Source organism: Aulonocara sp. 'chitande type north' Nkhata Bay, linkage group LG11, assembly GCF_057382095.1.
Source record: "Aulonocara sp. 'chitande type north' Nkhata Bay isolate Kocher_YH1m ecotype deep benthic linkage group LG11, A_spYH_male_GT1.1, whole genome shotgun sequence".
NCBI lineage: Eukaryota > Metazoa > Chordata > Actinopteri > Cichliformes > Cichlidae > Aulonocara > Aulonocara sp. 'chitande type north' Nkhata Bay.
The window spans coordinates 9,344,864-9,364,665 of NC_141354.1; the positions used below are offsets into that span (position 1 = coordinate 9,344,864).

The 19,802-nt window shown below is 40.9% G+C and overlaps 2 protein-coding genes across 5 annotated transcripts in view; both read left to right on the plus strand.

Annotated features, from left to right (window-relative positions):
- Positions 1-14,520, plus strand: part of LOC147318469 (uncharacterized) — a 35,125-nt gene extending 20,605 nt beyond the window's left edge. The window contains exons 1-2 of one of the 3 annotated variants that reach the window (XM_086310423.1): positions 2,928-3,142; positions 11,075-14,520. In XM_086310423.1, the coding sequence (XP_086166549.1) occupies positions 11,130-14,165 (3,036 nt within the window). In that variant the 5' untranslated portion in view covers positions 2,928-3,142; positions 11,075-11,129 and the 3' untranslated portion in view covers positions 14,166-14,520. Of the gene's footprint in view, positions 1-2,927; positions 3,143-6,173; positions 6,297-11,074 lie in introns of those variants that run through there. The other 2 variants (XM_086310425.1, XM_086310424.1) reach the window with 2 other exon arrangements.
- Positions 14,521-16,629: 2,109 nt separating this feature from the next.
- LOC147318470 (uncharacterized) lies at positions 16,630-19,631 on the plus strand. 2 transcript variants are annotated; one of them, XM_086310428.1, is made up of 2 exons: positions 16,630-16,791; positions 17,617-19,631. In XM_086310428.1, the coding sequence occupies exon 2, from the start codon at positions 17,652-17,654 to the stop codon at positions 19,155-19,157; it is 1,506 nt and encodes a 501-aa protein (XP_086166554.1). In that variant the 5' UTR covers positions 16,630-16,791; positions 17,617-17,651; the 3' UTR covers positions 19,158-19,631. The 2 variants fall into 2 exon arrangements, with proteins under 2 accessions (XP_086166554.1, XP_086166553.1); XM_086310427.1 differs by lacking the exon at positions 16,630-16,791 and adding an exon at positions 16,816-17,207.
- Positions 19,632-19,802: the final 171 nt, after the last annotated feature.

The window sequence follows — 19,802 nt, forward strand, 5'->3', positions numbered from 1 at the left end:
CGAGTAAAAGTTATATCGCGATACATATCGTTATCGTTCTATCGCCCAGCTCTACTCTCCTTGCAACATGGCAAATTGAACCTCCTCCACCCTAATTCAGATCTGGCGTTTGGAACTATTTTGGTTTTCATGTGATGTATGACCCTGAAGGTAAGCGCGTCATGGACAAAAGTAAAACACTATGTCGGATGTGCCACGCAATGCTCAATTACATTGGTGGGAACTAGTGCGTTAGCGCAGTTAGCTCGTTAAGGTGTTGGCCGTCCAGCCCCACGCACGGGGCGATCCGCCGTGTTGTGGCGTTAAGGTCATTTCAGATTAACGCTGACAGCACTAGTGGGAACACAATGAATATGACTGCACATTTATGCCGACATCACCCTAGTGCAAAGACAAGTGGAAGCAGACAAAAACAACAAGCACGCATGCTACAAACTTTACCCGAGTCATTTAGACAGCCATTAGCACATGATTCTCCTTATGGGGCCTGATATGTTTAATATGCTGCTGAGAATATAGCCCAGAAGAAGCGTATAGTATAGCTTTTATTTTGACCGCGGTAAAGTGAGCCGTCATTTGTGAGCCGCGGTCAAGCCAGCCGCCTCCTATCCGCCGCATAAATTTCCTTGCGCTTTTACACCAGTCTTTACAGTAGCGCCTTTTCGCTTTATATAAAAATTCATTAAAAATCATCCTGAGTAGTTGAGGTCCAACTTTCAACACATCCCTCCTCTAGGACACCTACTGTACCTGTGTGCCAAGTTTCAGCCAGATGTACTGTAGAATTCCTCAGAAATTAAAGGGTACTTGTATCCAATGCAATACAGCCAATACACTACAATTATGTCAATTTTCAAAAATTCATGAAAAATCATCCTGAGTAGTTGATGTCCAACTTTCAACACATCCCTCCTCCGGGACACCTACTGTACCTGTGTGCCAAGTTTCAGCCAGATTTACTGTAGAATTCCTCTGAAATTACAGTACATTTATATACAATACAGTCAATACAGTCAATACAGTCAATACAATAGAATTATGTCAATTTTCAAAAATTCATTAAAAATCATCCTGAGTAGTTGATGTCCAACTTTCAACACATCCCTACTCTGGGACACCTACTGTACCTGTGTGCCAAGTTTCATCCAGATTTACTGTAGAATTCCTCAGAAATTAAAGGGTACTTGTATTCAATTCAATACAGTCAATACAATAGAATTATGTCAATTTTCAAAAATTCATTAAAAATCATGCTGAGTAGTTGAGGTCCAACTTTCAACAGATTCCTTCTCTGGGACACCTACTCTACCTGTGTGCCAGGTTTCATCCAGATTTACTGTAGAATTCCTCAGAAATTAAAGGGTACTTGTATCCAATGCAATACAGCCAATATACTACAATTATGTCAATTTTCAAAAATTCATGAAAAATCATCCTGAGTAGTTGATGTCCAACTTTCAACACATCCCTCCTCTAGGACACCTACTGTACCTGTGTGCCAAGATTCAGCCAGATTTACTGTAGAATTCATCAGAAATTAAAGGGTACTTGTATCCAATTCAATACAGCCAATACACTACAATTATGTTAATTTTCAAAAATTCATTAAAAATCATCCTGAGTAGTTGAGGTCCAACTTTCAACACATTCCTCCTCTGGGACACCTACTGTACCTGTGTGCCCAGTTTCATCCAGATTTACTGTAAAATTCCTCAGAAATTAAAGGGTACTTGTATTCAATTCAATACAGCCAATACAATAGAATTGCGGTTTATTTTGGAAAGAGCCATTTCTCTGAAATAAACTCTATTTTCCAAAGATGAGTGATTTCTCGATCAGATAGATTTATTTTTTTTATTACTTTGTTGTTTCAGCAACATTAAATTTAAAAACTGTACTTTTGAGTTAAAATATATATTTATAATTTTAATAAATGACAAATTAAAGAGGCATGAACATTTTTTTGTATCGAAAAAATATCAAACTTGTTGACCCCACATACTATTTAAATACTTGTATCTACATAGAGACTTGATACCTAAGCATCATTTTATGAGCCATTACCCATCTTCTGTTAGTAAAATTGGCCCCTTATTACACATGTGGAGTATGAGGTTTGAAGCCAAAGTGAAGGTGTTTAAAGATTTTTATAAACATTTCAAAAATGCAACCAAATCACATGCTAAAAAGCATCAGTGCTTATCACCAGGAAACCTTCACCCTAAAACAAAATGAATTTGGGCCAATTAAATGTTTTTCTGTCAGAGACAAGAATGTGATCAGCAATTAAGTTCTTAAAATGATTTGTTCAAAAGAGCTTTTCTCAACTACTTGCGTTAAAGTTGATAGTTTAGAATATAAAGCTGGACTTGTTGTTTGCAGTACCATGGAAGAAAATATGCCTATCTTTTGTCAAATAAGTGATATACTTTTGGTAGAAAATCCCTTTTTTAATAACCATTATCATGCAGTCAGTACTGTAAAGTGAGGAAAGGTGAATTATTAAAAATATCTGAGTTTAAATTTCACAAACAACTTTATATGCAAAGCTTGTACAATGTTTCAGATTTAAGTTTGTATATTGTACCTTAATTTTCATTAATAGTGTTAAATATTTAACTATTTTGAAAGTGTTAATTTACATCTGGAGAGTGTGGAGCTATTAAAAAAACCCTGAAAAAGTGTTGAAATCAACACTTTGATAGTGATACTTAATTCACCTTTTTTTTAAAAAAGTGAACATTTGCTGAGTGTAAAATTTCTACAGATCTCGGTGTGTAGTGTGTTGTTTTGTGGGACTCTGTGCTTCATATGCAATCTGAACTCTAGTACAGATACAGAGCCAATCCGGCACGCGGCCATGGGTGCACAGGGTAGGCGCTGCTAGAGGCTTTCCGTTAACTGCGCACGCGCGGTGCAACCCCTTCCGCGCTTGCTGCAGCTGCAGCTTTCCGCTCAGTGCTCTACCTTCTGGCACAGCATCACATTTGTTCACCATAGAGCTGGGTTGAGCTGAGCTTTCCTTCCCTTCCCTTGAGAGTTCGTTCTTTGCGTGGACAGATGTCTACCGAGCCATTTCCTCTCCTTGTTCCCAGCCTTTGTGATTCCTCGTCTGCAGAAAACGTTCGCGCTCCTGTGACTGGTGAGTACGTGAAGATAGAAACGGGCGGTTTCTGTGGAGCTGCTGCTTCGTAGGTCATGGTAGCTAGCTTGCGAGCGTTAGTTAGTTATTCATTTCTTGGGCCTACTCGGGAACGTGGCCGGGCACCTCCTCCTGGTTAGCTTTCACTAGCAAACCCCCTTTGAGGTGTTTCAGCTAGACACTGTTTATGTACGGTGGGCGCGAATGTCAAGCTAGCTATCGGAGCTAGCAAAAGCTCTCATATGCTTCAGTTGGAGCTGTTTAAGCATTTGTTAGTGCAAAAGTAAGTTGGCAAAACATTGTAGCTGTGTTTGTTAGCAGTGCGTCCAGCATTAGCAAACCAACTCACACAGGTAACGCTATTATTCTTATATTACTTAGTAACGACCCTGTCAGTGTGCATATTTATGCTCACCTTGCATTGAGTGTCTTGGCTGTGGTTGATCTTCTTGTTTATAGTCCGATAATGCAAGCAGCAAGTCAGACTGGCCTCCTCATGCTTGAACTTCAAATATTCAAAATATTCATAACATGATTATGTGTCATTACTTTAATTAATAACATTTTTAAAGTTATTGTGTTGCACATAGAGGAAACACTTTATGGTTAATGTTTCCCTAGAATTAATATCATATCAATGACATTAACCTTTTTTGTTTTTGAGTGAAATCTGTGGCAGTTTTTAGGTTTCATCCATTCTTTGCCACATAAAAATGCACATTAAATTAAAGCTCAGTACAGAAAGTAAGGAAACTTCTTTGGTTAATTATTTGTTTGTTTTAATGCTTCTTGGCAATAAATCTGATATTGTTGGAAAGCATATTTATTTTCCCTTAAATGGTGCCATATTTAAATGGGGCGACCATGGCTCAGGGGGTTGGGAATCGCATCTGTAACCGGAAGGTCGCCGGTTCGATCCCTGGGCTCTCTGTCCTGGCCGTTGTGTCCTTGGGCAAGACACTTTACCCTACTTGCCTACTGGTGATGGCCAGAGGGGCCGATGGCGCGATATGGCAGCCTCGCTTCTGTCAGTCTGCCCCAGGGCAGCTGTGGCTACAACTGTAGCTTGCCTCCACCAGTGTATGAATGTGAGAGTGAATGAATAGTGGTATTGTAAAGCGCTTTGGGTGCCTTGAAAAGCGCTATATAAATCCAATCCATTATTATTTGTTTGGAAATTGCATTTGCGGGTTGAGCAGCAGAGTTGAGTATATAAGTTGCGCCCGTGGGGAAAAAAACGTGCCAAACCTAGTCTGGGACTGATGAGAAGATGTCATCTAAGATGACAACATCACAGAGCAGGGTTTATCAGAGACTACTTCCACAATTTAGAAGTGAGAGGATCCCTGCAGTTCTGGCCTCAACCTCACCGAGCACTATTGAGATCAGCTTGGGCGTATTGTCGTGCTAGAGTGACCAACACAACTGTATAGAGATTGACAGACCACGTGACTTTCGCCCATTGCATGCTGGGAACTCGTGGCAAAACAATTCAAGTACCGCATCAAATGCGAGCATTTGCAGCACCGCAAAACGTTCATTCTCCGGTTCCAATACCTTCTTGCTTTTTCTTTGCCCCCCAAAAAAGGAATGTACAAAACGAAGGAGAACAATGCCGGTCCGTACAAAGACAGACTTGATGAAAAGTCAAAGAAAAGATACGAGGAAAAAATCAAAGGAGTGAAAGGTTTAGACCCTTACGAGCACACAGAGTGGACAAAAGACGTTAGCGTGCTGCCCAACTTTCACCACGCTCATATTTATAATTATACGGTTCTTGGAGTGAGTGCATGCACTCATGAAGTTTTTAGTAACTTCAGGTCACTGCAACAAGCCCAGGTACAGTTTACCGACGGATGGGTACAGGACCTTGAAATGCACCGTGTAGAACGAAAGACCATCGTACATATTGTAAGTTTACCAGTCTCACAAATCGTCTTCATAAATACACATTCGTTAACAGTTTATTAATAGGACCTTTGAGCTCAACGGTAATTAATTAGTAGTGGAAATAATTTCTGGTTCGCATTACAGAAATGTAGCAGTGACAATAATACTGTATGCTGTAATCGTACTGGGCAATTAGTGATACAAAAAACCTGTTTTATCCTGTGAATAAAAGTACATGTTTTTGTCAATGTACCATAATAACAGAAGCGAAACGCAATATTGTGTCAAGACAATTCATTATTTATGCACAATAAACAAAGGAGCATAGCGCGACAATTTCTGTTCAGCGCCAGACTTGCTTGTAACCTATATCACCAATTATGTTATGAAAAATGACGTATTAACTACTACAAAACACTGACCTTTGTGGGAATGCTTGGAGCAGACTAACCTGTGAGCTGGAGTGTTCTGAGACGTTATATTTGGTCTTTGATGGGCTGCAATCCAGGCCATCCGTCGCCTCTTTGTTACTTCGGAAACATGGCTCGAACAATTTCTCTTCAATGACGTAATCCGATAACAACCGATCTCTTTACCCGTCGGCTTCCCGTGGCTGTCATACAACCGGCTATTGCAGTTAATAATACAGCAGCTTCTTGCCATTTTTTTGTGTTTCTTTTTATCGCTGTGTAACTGATTTCAATTGAAAGCCTGCGTGCGCTAGTACCTCTTGCCACGAGTTCCCAGAATTCTTTGCGGTTTTACCCCTGAATGACGTCACATTTTCAATCTCTATTGGCTGACTATCCCACGCAGCTTTCTATTATCTTTGCCACATCAGTGTTTTGATTTCTGTAAAAACTGTAAAAAGCTGTAGGTGAAGTAGAGTGACAAATTCTTGGCAAGAAACATTTTTGCAACCCTAAATATCCCAGCATTGCCAGTATAAATGCACAGCTATTTGGTCCATAGAAGTGCGATCACTTGTGACTTAAAATAACATTTTTGATATGGCAGCAAGGTTAAGAAAGTGTTTGAAGCTTAAGGCAAAGTAACAATAAAAATGTTGGAGTCAAACAAATCTTTAAGAACACAAAATATGGTAAACAAAATAAAGGTAACAGCAGCTACAAATGATTGGTGTGAAAATTCAGTAAGTGACTGTCATCACTGTCTTCTTTCAACTGCTCTCTTTACAGCTTGCGACAGCAGATCATCTGCCTTCATCTATCCCTAGCATACTCTTCTGTTGCATCAACCCGCTGTACGTTGTCTTTTACTACATGCCTCTTTTCTGCGTGGTTTGCAACTCCATCTTTAACATCCTTTGTCCAGTATATCTACTGTCACTCCTCTGCACATGTCCAAAACATCTCAGCCTTTTCTCCTTTGCTAACTGCTCTATCTGAGCTGCCCCTCTAACATATTCATTTTAAATCTGGTCCACCCTGGTCTCTCACAGTGAAAATCTTAACATCTTCATCCCAGCTTCCTGTATACATCATAGAGGTCTCACTACCTTCTCTTTCACTCTCGGTGCTGTCCTTCTATCACAAATCACCCCTGGCACTCTCTTCTTCACCTGTTTTGCACACATTTCATTGCTTTCAGCCAATTTCGGCTACTCCCGTATTGCCACAGCAGGTAGCTATCCATGTTTGACTTGGCAGATTTTAATGCCAGATGCCCTTCCTGATGCAGAGACCCTAAAGGATTTGTCTCCTCCCCGGACACTGTCCATCACTTTGCATTTTGCAAATCATAGAACACTTTATGTTGGTTTCTCCTTTAATTTATCACCCTATCTGTATCAGCTAAGAGATTTCCTTTTCTTTTTTTTTCTTTTTTAAAAATATTTGGGTAGTGTAAAATTAATGATGGGACCTGTGTTGATTTGCATTACATGTGAGTGGCTGTGAGTGAGTGCAGTTTATCGCATGACCAAACATGCAGCCATCTGGTTTTGCTCAGCCGCACAGCTTTGTTGAGGCTCTCCCAGTTGGGCATGCTTCAGAGGCAGAATCACAGTATCACAGGTCTGCACATTTTTTTCCTGCTGTCAGGAGTAAGTGGAAATGCACCTCATCATGCCAGTGGAAATGAGGGTCAGTCTGTAGCTTGAGGACCTGATCCCATTTCTGCAGAAAGACCTGATAGATTCTTCTGCAGTCCCTCCAATCTAGGGCATGCTTCATCTGCTCTGTAGAATGAGGTGTTGGGAGGAAAGACCTCTGCAAAAGGCAGCTCTGTCCAAGCGTGTCTTTTACCACGTATTTTTTTATGGTTTCAAATGTATCGCTTTTTTTTGGAGTAGACATGATAAAGCATTAATATAGTTTGGTCATAGTCACTAACATCCCAAATGACAATGGGCCTCATTAATAGTGTTTCCTATATTATTTGTTTTTCCCTTTTATTTATATATATATATATATATATATATATATATGTATATATGTATGTATATATGTATATATGTATATGTATATATGTATATATATATGTATATGTATATATGTATATATATATGTATATATGTATATATATATATATTAGGGGTGCAACGATACACAAAATTCACGGTTCGGTTCGATACTTTGGTGTCACGGTTCGATATTTTTTCGATACAAAAAAAATGTTCATGCCTTTTTAATTTGTCATTTATTAAAATTATAAATATATATTTTAACTCAAAAGTACAGTTTTTAAATTTAACCCTAACCCTTGTGCGCGTTTTTTATTTTGACAGCGAATGCGCACCTGCGGACCACTTATGTGCAGCCCTGGTTATTTAGCTCGTCATATTGCAGCCACAGAAATTCTTTTGTCCATGAAACCATAAAGCTGCACTTTCTTTTTGCCTTATAGTCTGATTTGTCATAACTTCTCCGTTTTGTGGTAAGCTTTTCTTTGGCTGTCACTTCTTCACCCTGACCTGTCTTATTTGGCTCAGAAGAAATGAAATATATATCCTGCTGCTTTTACACACGCACTCACATAAGCTCAGCGATTCTCTGCGCGATCAACCTCTCACATGTTTAAGCTTGCTGCGGGAGATTTCACTTGTCATGTTTGCATAGTGAGCTAACGATTAATAAGACGATGTCAGAGGAATTGGTGCACAAATTTTCATCACTCACAGATCAGTGCTGTCGCTCTCTATACACAGTTCGCGCGATTGCAAAGTGAAAGCAAAAAAACAAGCGCAAATTCAAACGCGATTTCAATATGTCACATATTGACAGTGGCTCACCGATGCCAATGACATAATTACCCAGCTACATTTCTGAAAGAATGCAAAAGCATTGACATATATTTTTCTTCCTACAATAGCCCGACGGGCAGGGAAGAGATAGATTTTGGTAGCCCGACTGAAAAAAATCGCTAGCCCCAGGACGTCGGGCTAGCGATATTGCAAGCCCTGTATCTGATTGAGGAATCACTCATCTTTGGAAAAGAGAGTTTATTACAGAGAAATGTCTCTTTCCAAAATAAAAGCTATACTATCCGCTTCTTCTGGGCTATATTCTCAGCAGCATAAGGAGAATCATGTGCTAACAGCTGTCTAAATGACTCGGCTAAAGTTAGTAGCATGCTTGTTGTTTTTGTCTTTGCACTAGGATGATGTCGGCGTAAATGTGCAGTCATATTCGTTGTGTTCCCACTTGTGATTTCAGGTTAATCTTGTTGAAATGACCTTAACGCCACAACACGGCAAATCTCCGTTAACGAGCTACCGCCGATCGCCCCGTGCATGGGGCTAGACGGCCAACACGTTAACGAGCTAACTGCGCTAACACACTAGCTCCCACCCATGTAATTGAGCATTGCACGGCACATCCAACATACTGTTTTACTTTAGTCCATGACTCGCTTACCTTCAGGGTCATACGTCACATGAAAACCAAAATAATTCCAAACGCCAGATCTGGAGAGCTTAACTTCTGTCTTGCTAGCTTGCCCTGCGCTCTTCCTTCTGACTATGCTGTCTGTGTTGAGCACTCAGTGGATCTGCGCTCGACAGTGCAGCCTAGGCGGAGTAGTCGAACGCAGATTCACTGAGCGCTCAACACAGACAGCATCGTCAGAAGGAAAGTTGATAAAATAAATTACAAATGTTGTATTGTTCGATACATATGCGTACCGAACCGAAAGCACTGTATCGAACGGTTCAATATCGATACGAATATCGTTGCACCCCTAATATATATATATATATATATATATATATATAATTTTTTTTATTTTTTTTATGGGTGCAACGATACTCGTATCGATATTGAACTGTTCGATACAATGCTTTCGGTTCGGTACGCATATGTATCGAACAATACAAAATTTTTAATTTATTTTATCAAATTTCCTTCTGACGATGCTGTCTGTGTTGAGCGCTCAGTGGATCTGCGCTCGACAGTGCAGCCTAGGCGGAGTAGTCGAACGCAGATTCACTGAGCACAGGGCAAGCTAGCGAGACAGAAGTTAAGCTCTCCTTGCAACATGGCAAATTGAACCTCCCCCACCCTCATTCAGATCTGGCGATTGGAACTATTTTGGTTTTCATGTGACATATGACCCTGAAGGTAAGCGCGTCATGGACAAAAGTAAAACAGTATGTCGGATGTGCCACGCAATGCTCAATTACATTGGTGGGAACTAGTGCATTAGCACAGTTAGCTTGTTAAGGTGTTGGCCGTCCAGCCCCATGCACGGGGCGATCCGCGGTAGCTCGTTAACGGAGATTTGCCGTGTTGTGGCGTTGACATCATTTCAACGAGATTAACACTGACAGCACTAGTGGGAACACAACGAATATGACTGCACATTTACGCTGACATCATCCTAGTGCAAAGACAAGTGGAATCAGACAAAAACAACAAGCACGCATGCTACAAACTTTACCCAAGTCATTTAGACAGCCATTAGCACATGATTCTCCTTATGGGGACCTGATATATTTAATATGCTGCTGAGAATATAGCCCAGAAGAAGCGTATAGTATAGCTTTTATTTTGGAAAGAGCCATTTCTCTGTAATAAACTCTCTTTTCCAAAGATGAGTGATTTCTCAATTAGATAGATTTGTTTTTTAAATTATTTTGTTGTTTCAGCAACATTAAATTTAAAAACTGTACTGAGTTAAAATATATATTTATAATTTTAATAAATGACAAATTAAAAAAGCATGAACATTTTTTTGTATCGAAAAAATATCAAACCGTGACACCAAAGTATCGAACCGAACCGTGAATATTGTGTATCGTTGCACCCCTAATATATATATTGTGAACAAAGATGGGACATTCTGTTGGCTTTTTGCATCAGTGACTTTGCTTTTCTCCAACCAAACAAAATTGGTCAGTGGTCATATGCAAAACTTTCTGCAATTTTTTTTTTATGCGCATAAATTAAGGTGATTTGTATACACATAGGTAAATAAAGCTCAAGGCTTAGTGTGTATGGGAAATGTTTCTCTATAATTTCTCCAAAGGGTTTATGGGTAGCAGGAAACTTAGAATTCTTGCTTCCTTATTGTTGTTTTGTTTTACTCGGGTTTCTGCTGGGTCAATTTAATGTTGCACTAAATTATTGTCGCACAAACACCTGCTATAATGCTAATTGGCACAATACAGACAGACTCCAGGGAATTAATTTTCTTCAAAGCTATATTAACAAGAGATTATCCAGTCATAGTTGACCACTTTTACATACAATGATAAAGGCTCTACCCTTCTGTAATCTGCAATTGGCAGACTAATACCTGACGGACACTTTCCTCCTTAAATCTACTTTACTTTTTTTTTCAGTTGCCTTTTTTCTGTGTGAAAATGTACTCTCAAACGGTTTGGGGGTCACCGTAGGTCTGCCAAACCACAGGGTTTGCTCTACACTTGGGGAACCCTGGCATCAGTACTCAGAAAAAACACATTTAACTGTGGAATTAATTGAAATAAATATGTGTGCTTGTGTTGTATACTTTTAAACGGAGACTGTCTGCTTTCTATTGCTGACATCCTTTTGTTCATGTTGTTTGTGTGATTTACAGGAATCCATCCTGTTTGACCACCTGATTGCCTGCCTCATAGGGTAAATTGGCTGCCATGATGCTTGGGCTACAGGGAAACGCTGCCAAAGTGTATCGCTGTGTGGCTTGTTCAGCCACCTTTACTGGATTGGCCTCATTGCTAGTACATCAGGCAACCCATGCCAGCCCACCCTCCAAGGTCACCTCCCCTCCTCCAACCCAGCCTAACATCAGCCCACATGAAACGCCGTTTGCAAGTACAGACTCATCCATCGAGCACCTAAGCTCGCCAACACTCTTGCCTGACAGCCCTACACCTTCTTTCTTTATTTGTGATTGTGGAGAGGAATTTCAGGACTTTGGTCTTATGCTGGAGCACAAACGTTCACATATATCTCAAATACAGCTGCTGCAGCCCCTGGATAGTAACATTGTTCTCCCCAGTGCAACAGATTGCAATAAGGATTTTCCAACCCAGCATGTATCATTCACTCCTGTAACCCAGTCCAGTTTGGCCCTTGCTTGTCCCTCTACCTCCAAGTCCCCAGCTGTTGAATTACCTACTTTAACAGCCCAAAAAGCAGATGTAAGCCTGGAGGACAATATTGCCATAGTAACCGATCCGCAAGGCCAGTGTGCTCCCCCTGAAAATGATAGTGAGGAGCAACTTCAGAACATGCCATCCACTGCCGAGCAAATAACAGAGACTGTAGAGGAAACTAATTTCGAGGAGAACACAAATGCTGTCCGCAGCTGTGAAAAAGGAGAGAATTTGCCCACAAATAACATCCTTATGAAGCTGCTCGCATCAGCGTACATGAAACACTTACCCCTTCCTCAGAGTCAGGATCAGAACGAAAACACAGTTATCCCCAAGCAGGAAGCTGTACCCATGGATATAACACCAGGATCAAAAACAGAAGCGGCGCCAATCAATGATCTGTCTATTGCACAGTTGAGGCGACTCCTCGCAAAACCCGATATAAAGACAAAGGCTCCATCCATTAGCAGAATTCTTGAGTCCAGTAAGAAGAGGGTTGTCTCTCTGACTAAGACTTTATCTCCTGTTGTAGTTCTCGAGACTCGTCAAAAGCTCATGGATCCTGTTGGTAGCGGAACATATGGGAAATACCAGTGTGGCCGCTGTCGTAGGGTTTTTCAGAACCTGGACAGATTGACAGAGCATCATTTTTTACACAAAAAAGAGAGGATTAAGTGTTGTCGTCGATGCAAACAGCTGATCATTGGGAGACTGCCTTTGCCTGACAATCATGTGTGCCCTCAGTTCGGAAACAGGGCTCTACCGCCATCAAGCGCTTTAAAATCCAAGTTTCCATTTGCACAGAAAATAGTGCCGTTCCACAGTCTCAACAATGCGAAAAAGGTTTTCTTCTGTCCAATGTGCAAGCACAGCTATGCACGGAGGTGGAACCTCAAAACACACAAGTGCCAAGGTCCAAGGTCAGTCCTCTCTCAGCAGATCAATCCCTCAATACAGAAGATGCTAGCACTGCAGTCCACTAAAAGCATTGCCAGTGATGGTGTGGATGAAGTCAGTGCTGCATCCCAGAATTCCAAGAGCATTGGCGTGGGCACGGAAGTTACTGGCCGTATCAAGGTAGAGGTGACCTCTCCAAATGCAGAGCAGTCTGCAGTTTCACAATTGGCCTGGGCTCGCCCAGCACAGAACTTCTCCCCATTCTCCCTGAAATCTCCAGTGATGGAGCAGCACAAGGATAATTCTGTGTGTAGCATTTCACTCCAGCAAGGAGAAGAAAATAACTGGGATGCAGAAGCAGCCAATAGTGACGGTAGTAACGAAGGGCAGTGGACGATGCCTTTGGATGATGAAACGCAGGTGTTCAGTTCTGCAGAGAAGGATGTTGATGATGAAGCGAAGAACTCCTTTTCAGTCGAACATGGTCTGCGCTATTTCGTCCGGGATGGAGTGAAACGATACCCGTGCAACAGATGTCAAAAAACCTACAGCCGTGCTTCAACTTTGAGGCGCCACCTGCGACTCTGTGGTTTCAGGCCACGTGGGTTTGGAGCTATAGCACAGGGTGGTAGTCAGGGTTTGGTTACACTGAATGCCAATAATATCAAACCAATGTTTTCCTGTTTTGTCTGTGGGAAAACCTTCAACCGCAAAGATAACATGATGGTTCATAGAAAAAGATGTCAGTTTCAACGAACCATGGCAGATGTGGAAAGAGGGACTGTGCAGACGAGCTTGCCAGGCAATGGATCAGCAGAGCCAGCAAGTCAAACCCAGGAGGATGATGGAGGAAACTGGGGCATCATGTCACTGCCGTCTGTACTTCCAAGGAGGGTGACGTGTGAGTGTGGGGTTGGATTTACGTCTCCGAGACTTCTCTTGGAGCATTTGCAGAAGCATGCTCAAGAATCGTACACTTGTCCAACTTGTGGAGAAACAGTCAATTCCTGGGCAGACTATGAAGTTCATTTGCAGATCCACATGCATCCTCATCACCAGTTACTGAAGGGACTACAGCCACAGCGATCACAACCACTGTTGATTCGATTTCAGCAGCAGCAACCTCCACCGCCGCAGCAGCAGCAGCAACAACAACAGCAACAGCAGCAGCAGGTTCAGTCAGTGCACCCTCCTCCACAGAAGCAATCGCACCCAGAGCCACTACCAAATCCACCAAAGAAGCAGGGGAGGATTGTGTGCACACGATGCGGGAATACTTTTGCAACTCGCTGTTCCCTCCGAAGGCACATATCATGGAATCGATGCAAAGGTGCACGGGTTACAAATCAGTTTGCAAGCCCACCCAAAAGTGTGCACTGTTCCCACTGCAACGCTGACTTTCCAAACACCATCAGTCTGATTTTTCACCAGAGGAGCGGTGCCTGCAAGCCTGCCATCAAGCCTGTCCGCTGTCCTGTTTGCCTCCGCTGGTTTGGTACAGTGGAGAGTTTGCAGAAACACCTGCTGACTCACAAACAGTCTGAATCGTACCGATGCGACGTCTGCCAGGGTACGTACCCAAACCTGAAATCACTCAAAAACCACCGCAGGAGGATTCATCGCATCATGGCTGGGGACATAAATCCAAAACCACAAGAACAGCTTACATCTTAACAAAATTTTTTAAAATTGTGTCTGTCTTGAGAGTGTTGGATTAAGAAATGAGCTCTTTTTTTTTATACTGTGTTCTTTTTGCTTTTTTGTTTTTAAACTTTACAGGATGTTGTACAGCTACATAAGATGTTTTTTTTAAAGTGCGATAGTAGCTTAACCCTCTTTAAAAATGTTTAAAAAACAAAACAGACATACTACACATTTTAGTTTTACTAAGTTGATCCTTATTTTCCCTGTGCTCAGTAGCCTGTAAATGATTGAATATTTTATTAACCAAACTTTTATCATCGGGTTGGTGCTGTAGCTTGTTGTTGTTCTTGGTGTTAATAAAGATACCAGTATGTGAAACAGAAAAGTTGTGAACTCTCTCAATGGACATGTTAAGTATATTGACCAAACCTTATCAAGTAAAGGGTGCTTACTTCATGTCGTCACAGTTTGATATTTTATGCCACCTCCATCATCCTATGTGGTCTTTTGGAGTATTGTATTGATATTTCTGTAACTTAAGGTTTTCATGAATGTGATGTACCAAGATCATTAGATTGCTGCTTCATACTTAAATTGTAGGTACCCAATAGAAAGAAAACATATCTGAGATTTGCATATTTATGAGAGAATACCAATTTCCCTCCCATTTTTTTTATTTCCTTAATCTTTGTGGTCAGTTATAGCTCACTTTTCATATTACATAAGTACTAAGTGGCTTACTTACCAGGCATTACAGCTTTTCTAAAAAAAACAATGGAGGAGCTCAATCCAGCCACAATTACCTGGACTCAAGGCTGCTGTCTGAACAGGCCATGTTAAAGTGTTTGTGATATAATGGTAATCAGAATAAATCAACATGGTTGACAAATGAAAAGTACATGATGTGGATGTGTAGTAAAGTTAAAATGCTGTGATCTACACTTGAGAGCACAGTGCTCAAAAGCTGTACAAACGGGATTTCAAGCAGTTTATTTAATCCCTACTTGAGGAGATTTTAACTTTATCAAATGACCCTCATTAGCAGAATTAGAAGTGCTTAATATCTGTGTGTCCAAGGCAACATTCTAGAGCAAGTGGCACTGAGTCTGCTGCCATTTCCAAGGTCTGGATTGAACATTGTAAGTCAGTGTTTTTCTTTACAGCGTGAAATCTACAATTCACTGACATAAACTGCAGCAAATGCAAAAGTAGATTAGTAACAATCAGTATAGGTATTAGTTTAAGTAAAACTCACAGGCTGTGCCTGCTGTTGGAAGGTTTAATAACATTCGTGTTAACTTGTTTGTGTAAGACTCACTTAGGCTGGATTAAATGTACAGGTCTCACTGAGCTAGTGACATGGATAAAGGTCTTACCGCACACTCACCAGACACTATTAGGTACTTTTGGTGAAGCCATTTTTGCTTTCAGAAATGCTTTATTTCTTTGTCTCAGAGTCAACAAGGTGCAGGAAACATTCCTCAGAGATTTTGGTCCACGTTGACATGATAGCATCATAGTTGCTGGAGCAACTGTGTGATGCAGCTTTGAGCTGCACATCCATCATGTGAATCTCCTTTTCTCCCACATCCCAAAGGTGCAGTGAACTCACTGCCATGTTCAAGAAACCAGTTTCAGATCATTTAAACTTTGTGATGTGTTATTCTGCAAGAAGCAGACATCAGAATATGGGTACACTGTGGTCACACAGGGTTGGACATAGTCAGCAACAACAGGTAGGCTTTGGTGTTTAAATGGTGTTCACTTGATACTAGTAGGTCCTAAGTATACCAGTAAATTATTCTTTACACCATTATAGCAGTATTGGGGTTTTTAAGGAGAAGGAAATATTAGCAATATTATGAAAGAATGGAAAAGATACTGAAACGAAAGGAGTAAAGCTTTGACTTATGAACCTTTGTTGTTGTAAAGTTTGATTTCAACAAAATCTCTCTTTATCAAACTATTTGTCAAAGTTCTTCAGGCAATAACTAAGAACTTAGTTTATGTAAAATGAAATTGTAAATTGTATAGAAATTGTATCTAAACCTAAATGTCCAAATCTAGTTCAGTATGGTCAAAGTTGAAGACCTCATATACAAATAAATTCACTGTGTATTTAGATTATTCTCATATAGTTCCATATATAATTTAATGTGTAGATGTGTTTGGAAACTTGAGACAAACTTCTAACTTTTTACTTATATAAATAAAACCTAATAAAGAAATAATTATTTTGAAACCATATGAATAACAACTATCAAACCCTACAGTGAGTCAACAAATCCAATATATATATTCAATAAATACATTGAAATAAACAAAGTATGATAGATTAGTAGTTTTCAGCATGATTCAAATTATGGACAAAGCCTACAAGAGATAATTACCACTTAATATCCAGAAGCTGTTTCGTATTGGTAGATTTGGCAAGTTTTTCACAGGCACAGCCCACGTGCTCAGCTCTACTGCTAAATCACCAAATATGGCACCATTTAAGAAGAAATTAATAGGCTTCCCAGACAAAATTATTCAGTACTGTGATAACTGTTTACTGCGAAGATGCTTTAGATTTAAAGAGTTCATCTGTAGTTGTAAATTTGACATCAGTGATCTATTATTTCTTTGTTTTTCTTCTTTTTGTCTTGATTAAAAGGTGAGGTGAGTTGTAGTTGAATTGATTTTCTTGAGGTGTTTTAGCATCAGCCTACACCCTTTCGGTTTGTTCTGTAAATTGAATAAAGATAGGGTATCTAAAACTTTATTGCTGGTTTTGTTTGTTTGTTTTGTTTTGTTATGTTTTGGGGGATTTTCTGATTTTCCTGATTTTTATTGTTATACTCGGTGAATGCGTTAAGATTCCCAGTTGGTGGCGCTAGTGCAACATAACAGCGTGTGATGTTTAAGAGAAGAAGATGAGGATTTCTTTTCTTTTTTCCCCTTCTTCCCTCTTGTTTGTTCGGTGTGGTTACAGGCTAACTGCTACCTATTTGTGCTACATACCGGCGACTCAGCCCATTTGTTAATGTCTCGCAAAACGACACCAGACAAACAGTTTGCAGCTTTTCCAAGGTAGTGCCTTACTATTGGGATGGCAGCGGTTTCGTTTTCATGTTGGAATGAGCTAATGATGTTGTATGTGATGTAGCAGAGGCTAACGCTAGCATGCTAGGCATGTAGCAAAGGAAGCGCGCGTTAGATAAAAAAAAAAGCCGTTATTAATTTTACAGCGTTGCTAGCTAAGGTGCTTTACCCTCCAGATGTCTCAAGTGTACAGTGCATTTTTGTGAATAATTCACCGCCTAATAATTTGGTTTTCCTTTCAAAGTTGTAGTGATTTGCTAGTAATTGTGCAGAAGTTTGGACTTTCCTTTATAGGCGAACAGCAAATGCATTTTAAACATGTAAAAAGAAGGTAAAGGTGATGTTCCGTACACTGCTTGTGATTCATATTTATTCTCAAACCTGCTTCTTCTACCAGGACCAGCGTGCTCCCCGTTAGCAGTGAACACACTAATGCTCAGTGTGAGGATGGAGACAGGAAGGCAAAGCACCCTGGATTACAACTTGGTCACAGACCTGATGAATGGAGGGCAGTTTTGCTTCAGCTGTGAGCAGATATTTGCAAACAGGAAATGCCTGGAGGAGCATATGTGTTCATCCGCGAGTTTCATCTGCTCCTGCGGGACCGAGTTTACTGAGTACAAGCACATGCAGGAGCACAGCACTATGCACGAGCCCGGGCACCAAGTGCTTGATCACAAAACCATACGGAACCGCAGGATAGAGAAGCGCATAGAGGAGGAGGAGAAACTTAAAAGGATACAGAAGGGTGAGGTAATCTGGAATACGCCTAAAATGACCAATGCTTGGACAAAGGCCAGTGCACCCCCAGTTTCTTTGCCAGTGACTCCTGTGCTGCAGGTACCCAGTGCGTCGGTGTGTGTGCCGCAGCTTTGCGTGCAGCCTGCAAAAATTTCACAAGTGCCTGAGTTGTACCCATCAATGTCACAAGCATCTGTGCTCCCAAACCCCGCATCCTCAACAACAGACATGCAGAATATTTTCGCAGATGTTGGCGCACCGACAGTGGATGTCTGGACGCTTTATCAGCCAGTTGTGTTGCTTCCAACAGTGCGCAAGTTTAACAAGCAAAAGCCATACTCTTGTGGTAAGTGTGGGCAGTGTTTTTTCTCAAAGACCTTACTCATCTCCCACCACAACTTTCATGTTCCTGACAAAATTTCGGGCTGCATAGGATGTGGGCTGCTGCTCTCCAACAAAAAGATTGTGCCTCGCTACCATGTATGTAACTCATCAAACAACGGATCCAAATTCAGGCTAGTCACAGCAAAGCCACTTGGTTTCAAGACTATGAACGTGACAAGTGGGGAAAAGACTCTGAGCGCCCTGGGTCTTCCGACTACTTCCTCTCTGCAGGTGATAAATCAGAATATTGGTGAACTGCCCCCTACCTCCATCTTGAAAATTAAGAGTGTCCCTTTCATTACCAAACAGGGGGTACGTGTCACTCCATTATTGCAGTTTAAGAATGCATCCAACATCGGTGTGTCCTTTCCATCAAAGCCTCAGACTCAAAATCCTAGTTTGCAGTTAAAGATGCCCACAAACTCTGCAGGGGTGTCTTCTGCATCAAGTGGCTTCTCATGCCGAGTCTGTCATATTTCTTTTGAATCTGCTCAACTCCTTCAGAGGCACAAGTGTGTCAAAGCACGGGAGTTTATGGCCCAACACGTGCGAGGTGGCATGCAGCAGTTCAAAAAGATGATGCCAGCGGCAAGCCAAGTTCCTGCTCAGGTAAATGGCAAAAGGAAATGCATTATACCATCTTCTGGTAATGTGAAGAAGAGCCAAATCCTGACTGTAAACTTGGAAAAAGGGCCTGTCAACGGGAACACGGGAGTAGATAGCGATGATGACTGTTACATCGTTGAAGGCGGACCAGACAAACCTGCTGAGATGATTTACCAAGTAATGTCATCTGTACCAATCAAGACTTGACAAAACTAGTGAGGCACATCCAGTCTGCATGTCATGTAAAATATGGACCAAGCGCATAGAGATGGCGACATCCTGGTTGAAAGGAATCTGCTCAGTTCACTGCACAGGAGCATGATGCTTCCTGGTTTGCTCAAGACTGTTTTAAGATATAGAGAGTAGTGATAATAAAAATGCATCTTTAATTCACCTCGATTTCTTTTGTTAATGCATTTCGAATTTATAAAAGTATGAAGGTGGTACCTCTGTGGTGGTTGCAGAAGATGAAAAAAAAATGTACGTATGTGGGGGTTGAATCATGTTTGGTGCCCTAACCGGCACTATTATAGTTTTTGCTCTGTTTTTATGTTTTTAGTATGATCAGAATGTGTTGTGAAGCTGTGGGGATTGGCCAAAATGCCCAGTGTGTTCATACCAGCTTTGTAGAGACTTTTAAGAATACAATATATAATGTATTAAAGTATATTTTCAAACTCAGTGTTTTGTGTTCACGACACTTTATAGTATTACGTCACAACAATGTGATTGGTCACTTGCAATGTTGAACCTGGAACAACATTTATTATGATGATGTGGAAACGACACGAGGATATCAGATCCTGCATATTTTAATACTGCATTGTAAAGCGCTGGTAATCTTTCACAAAA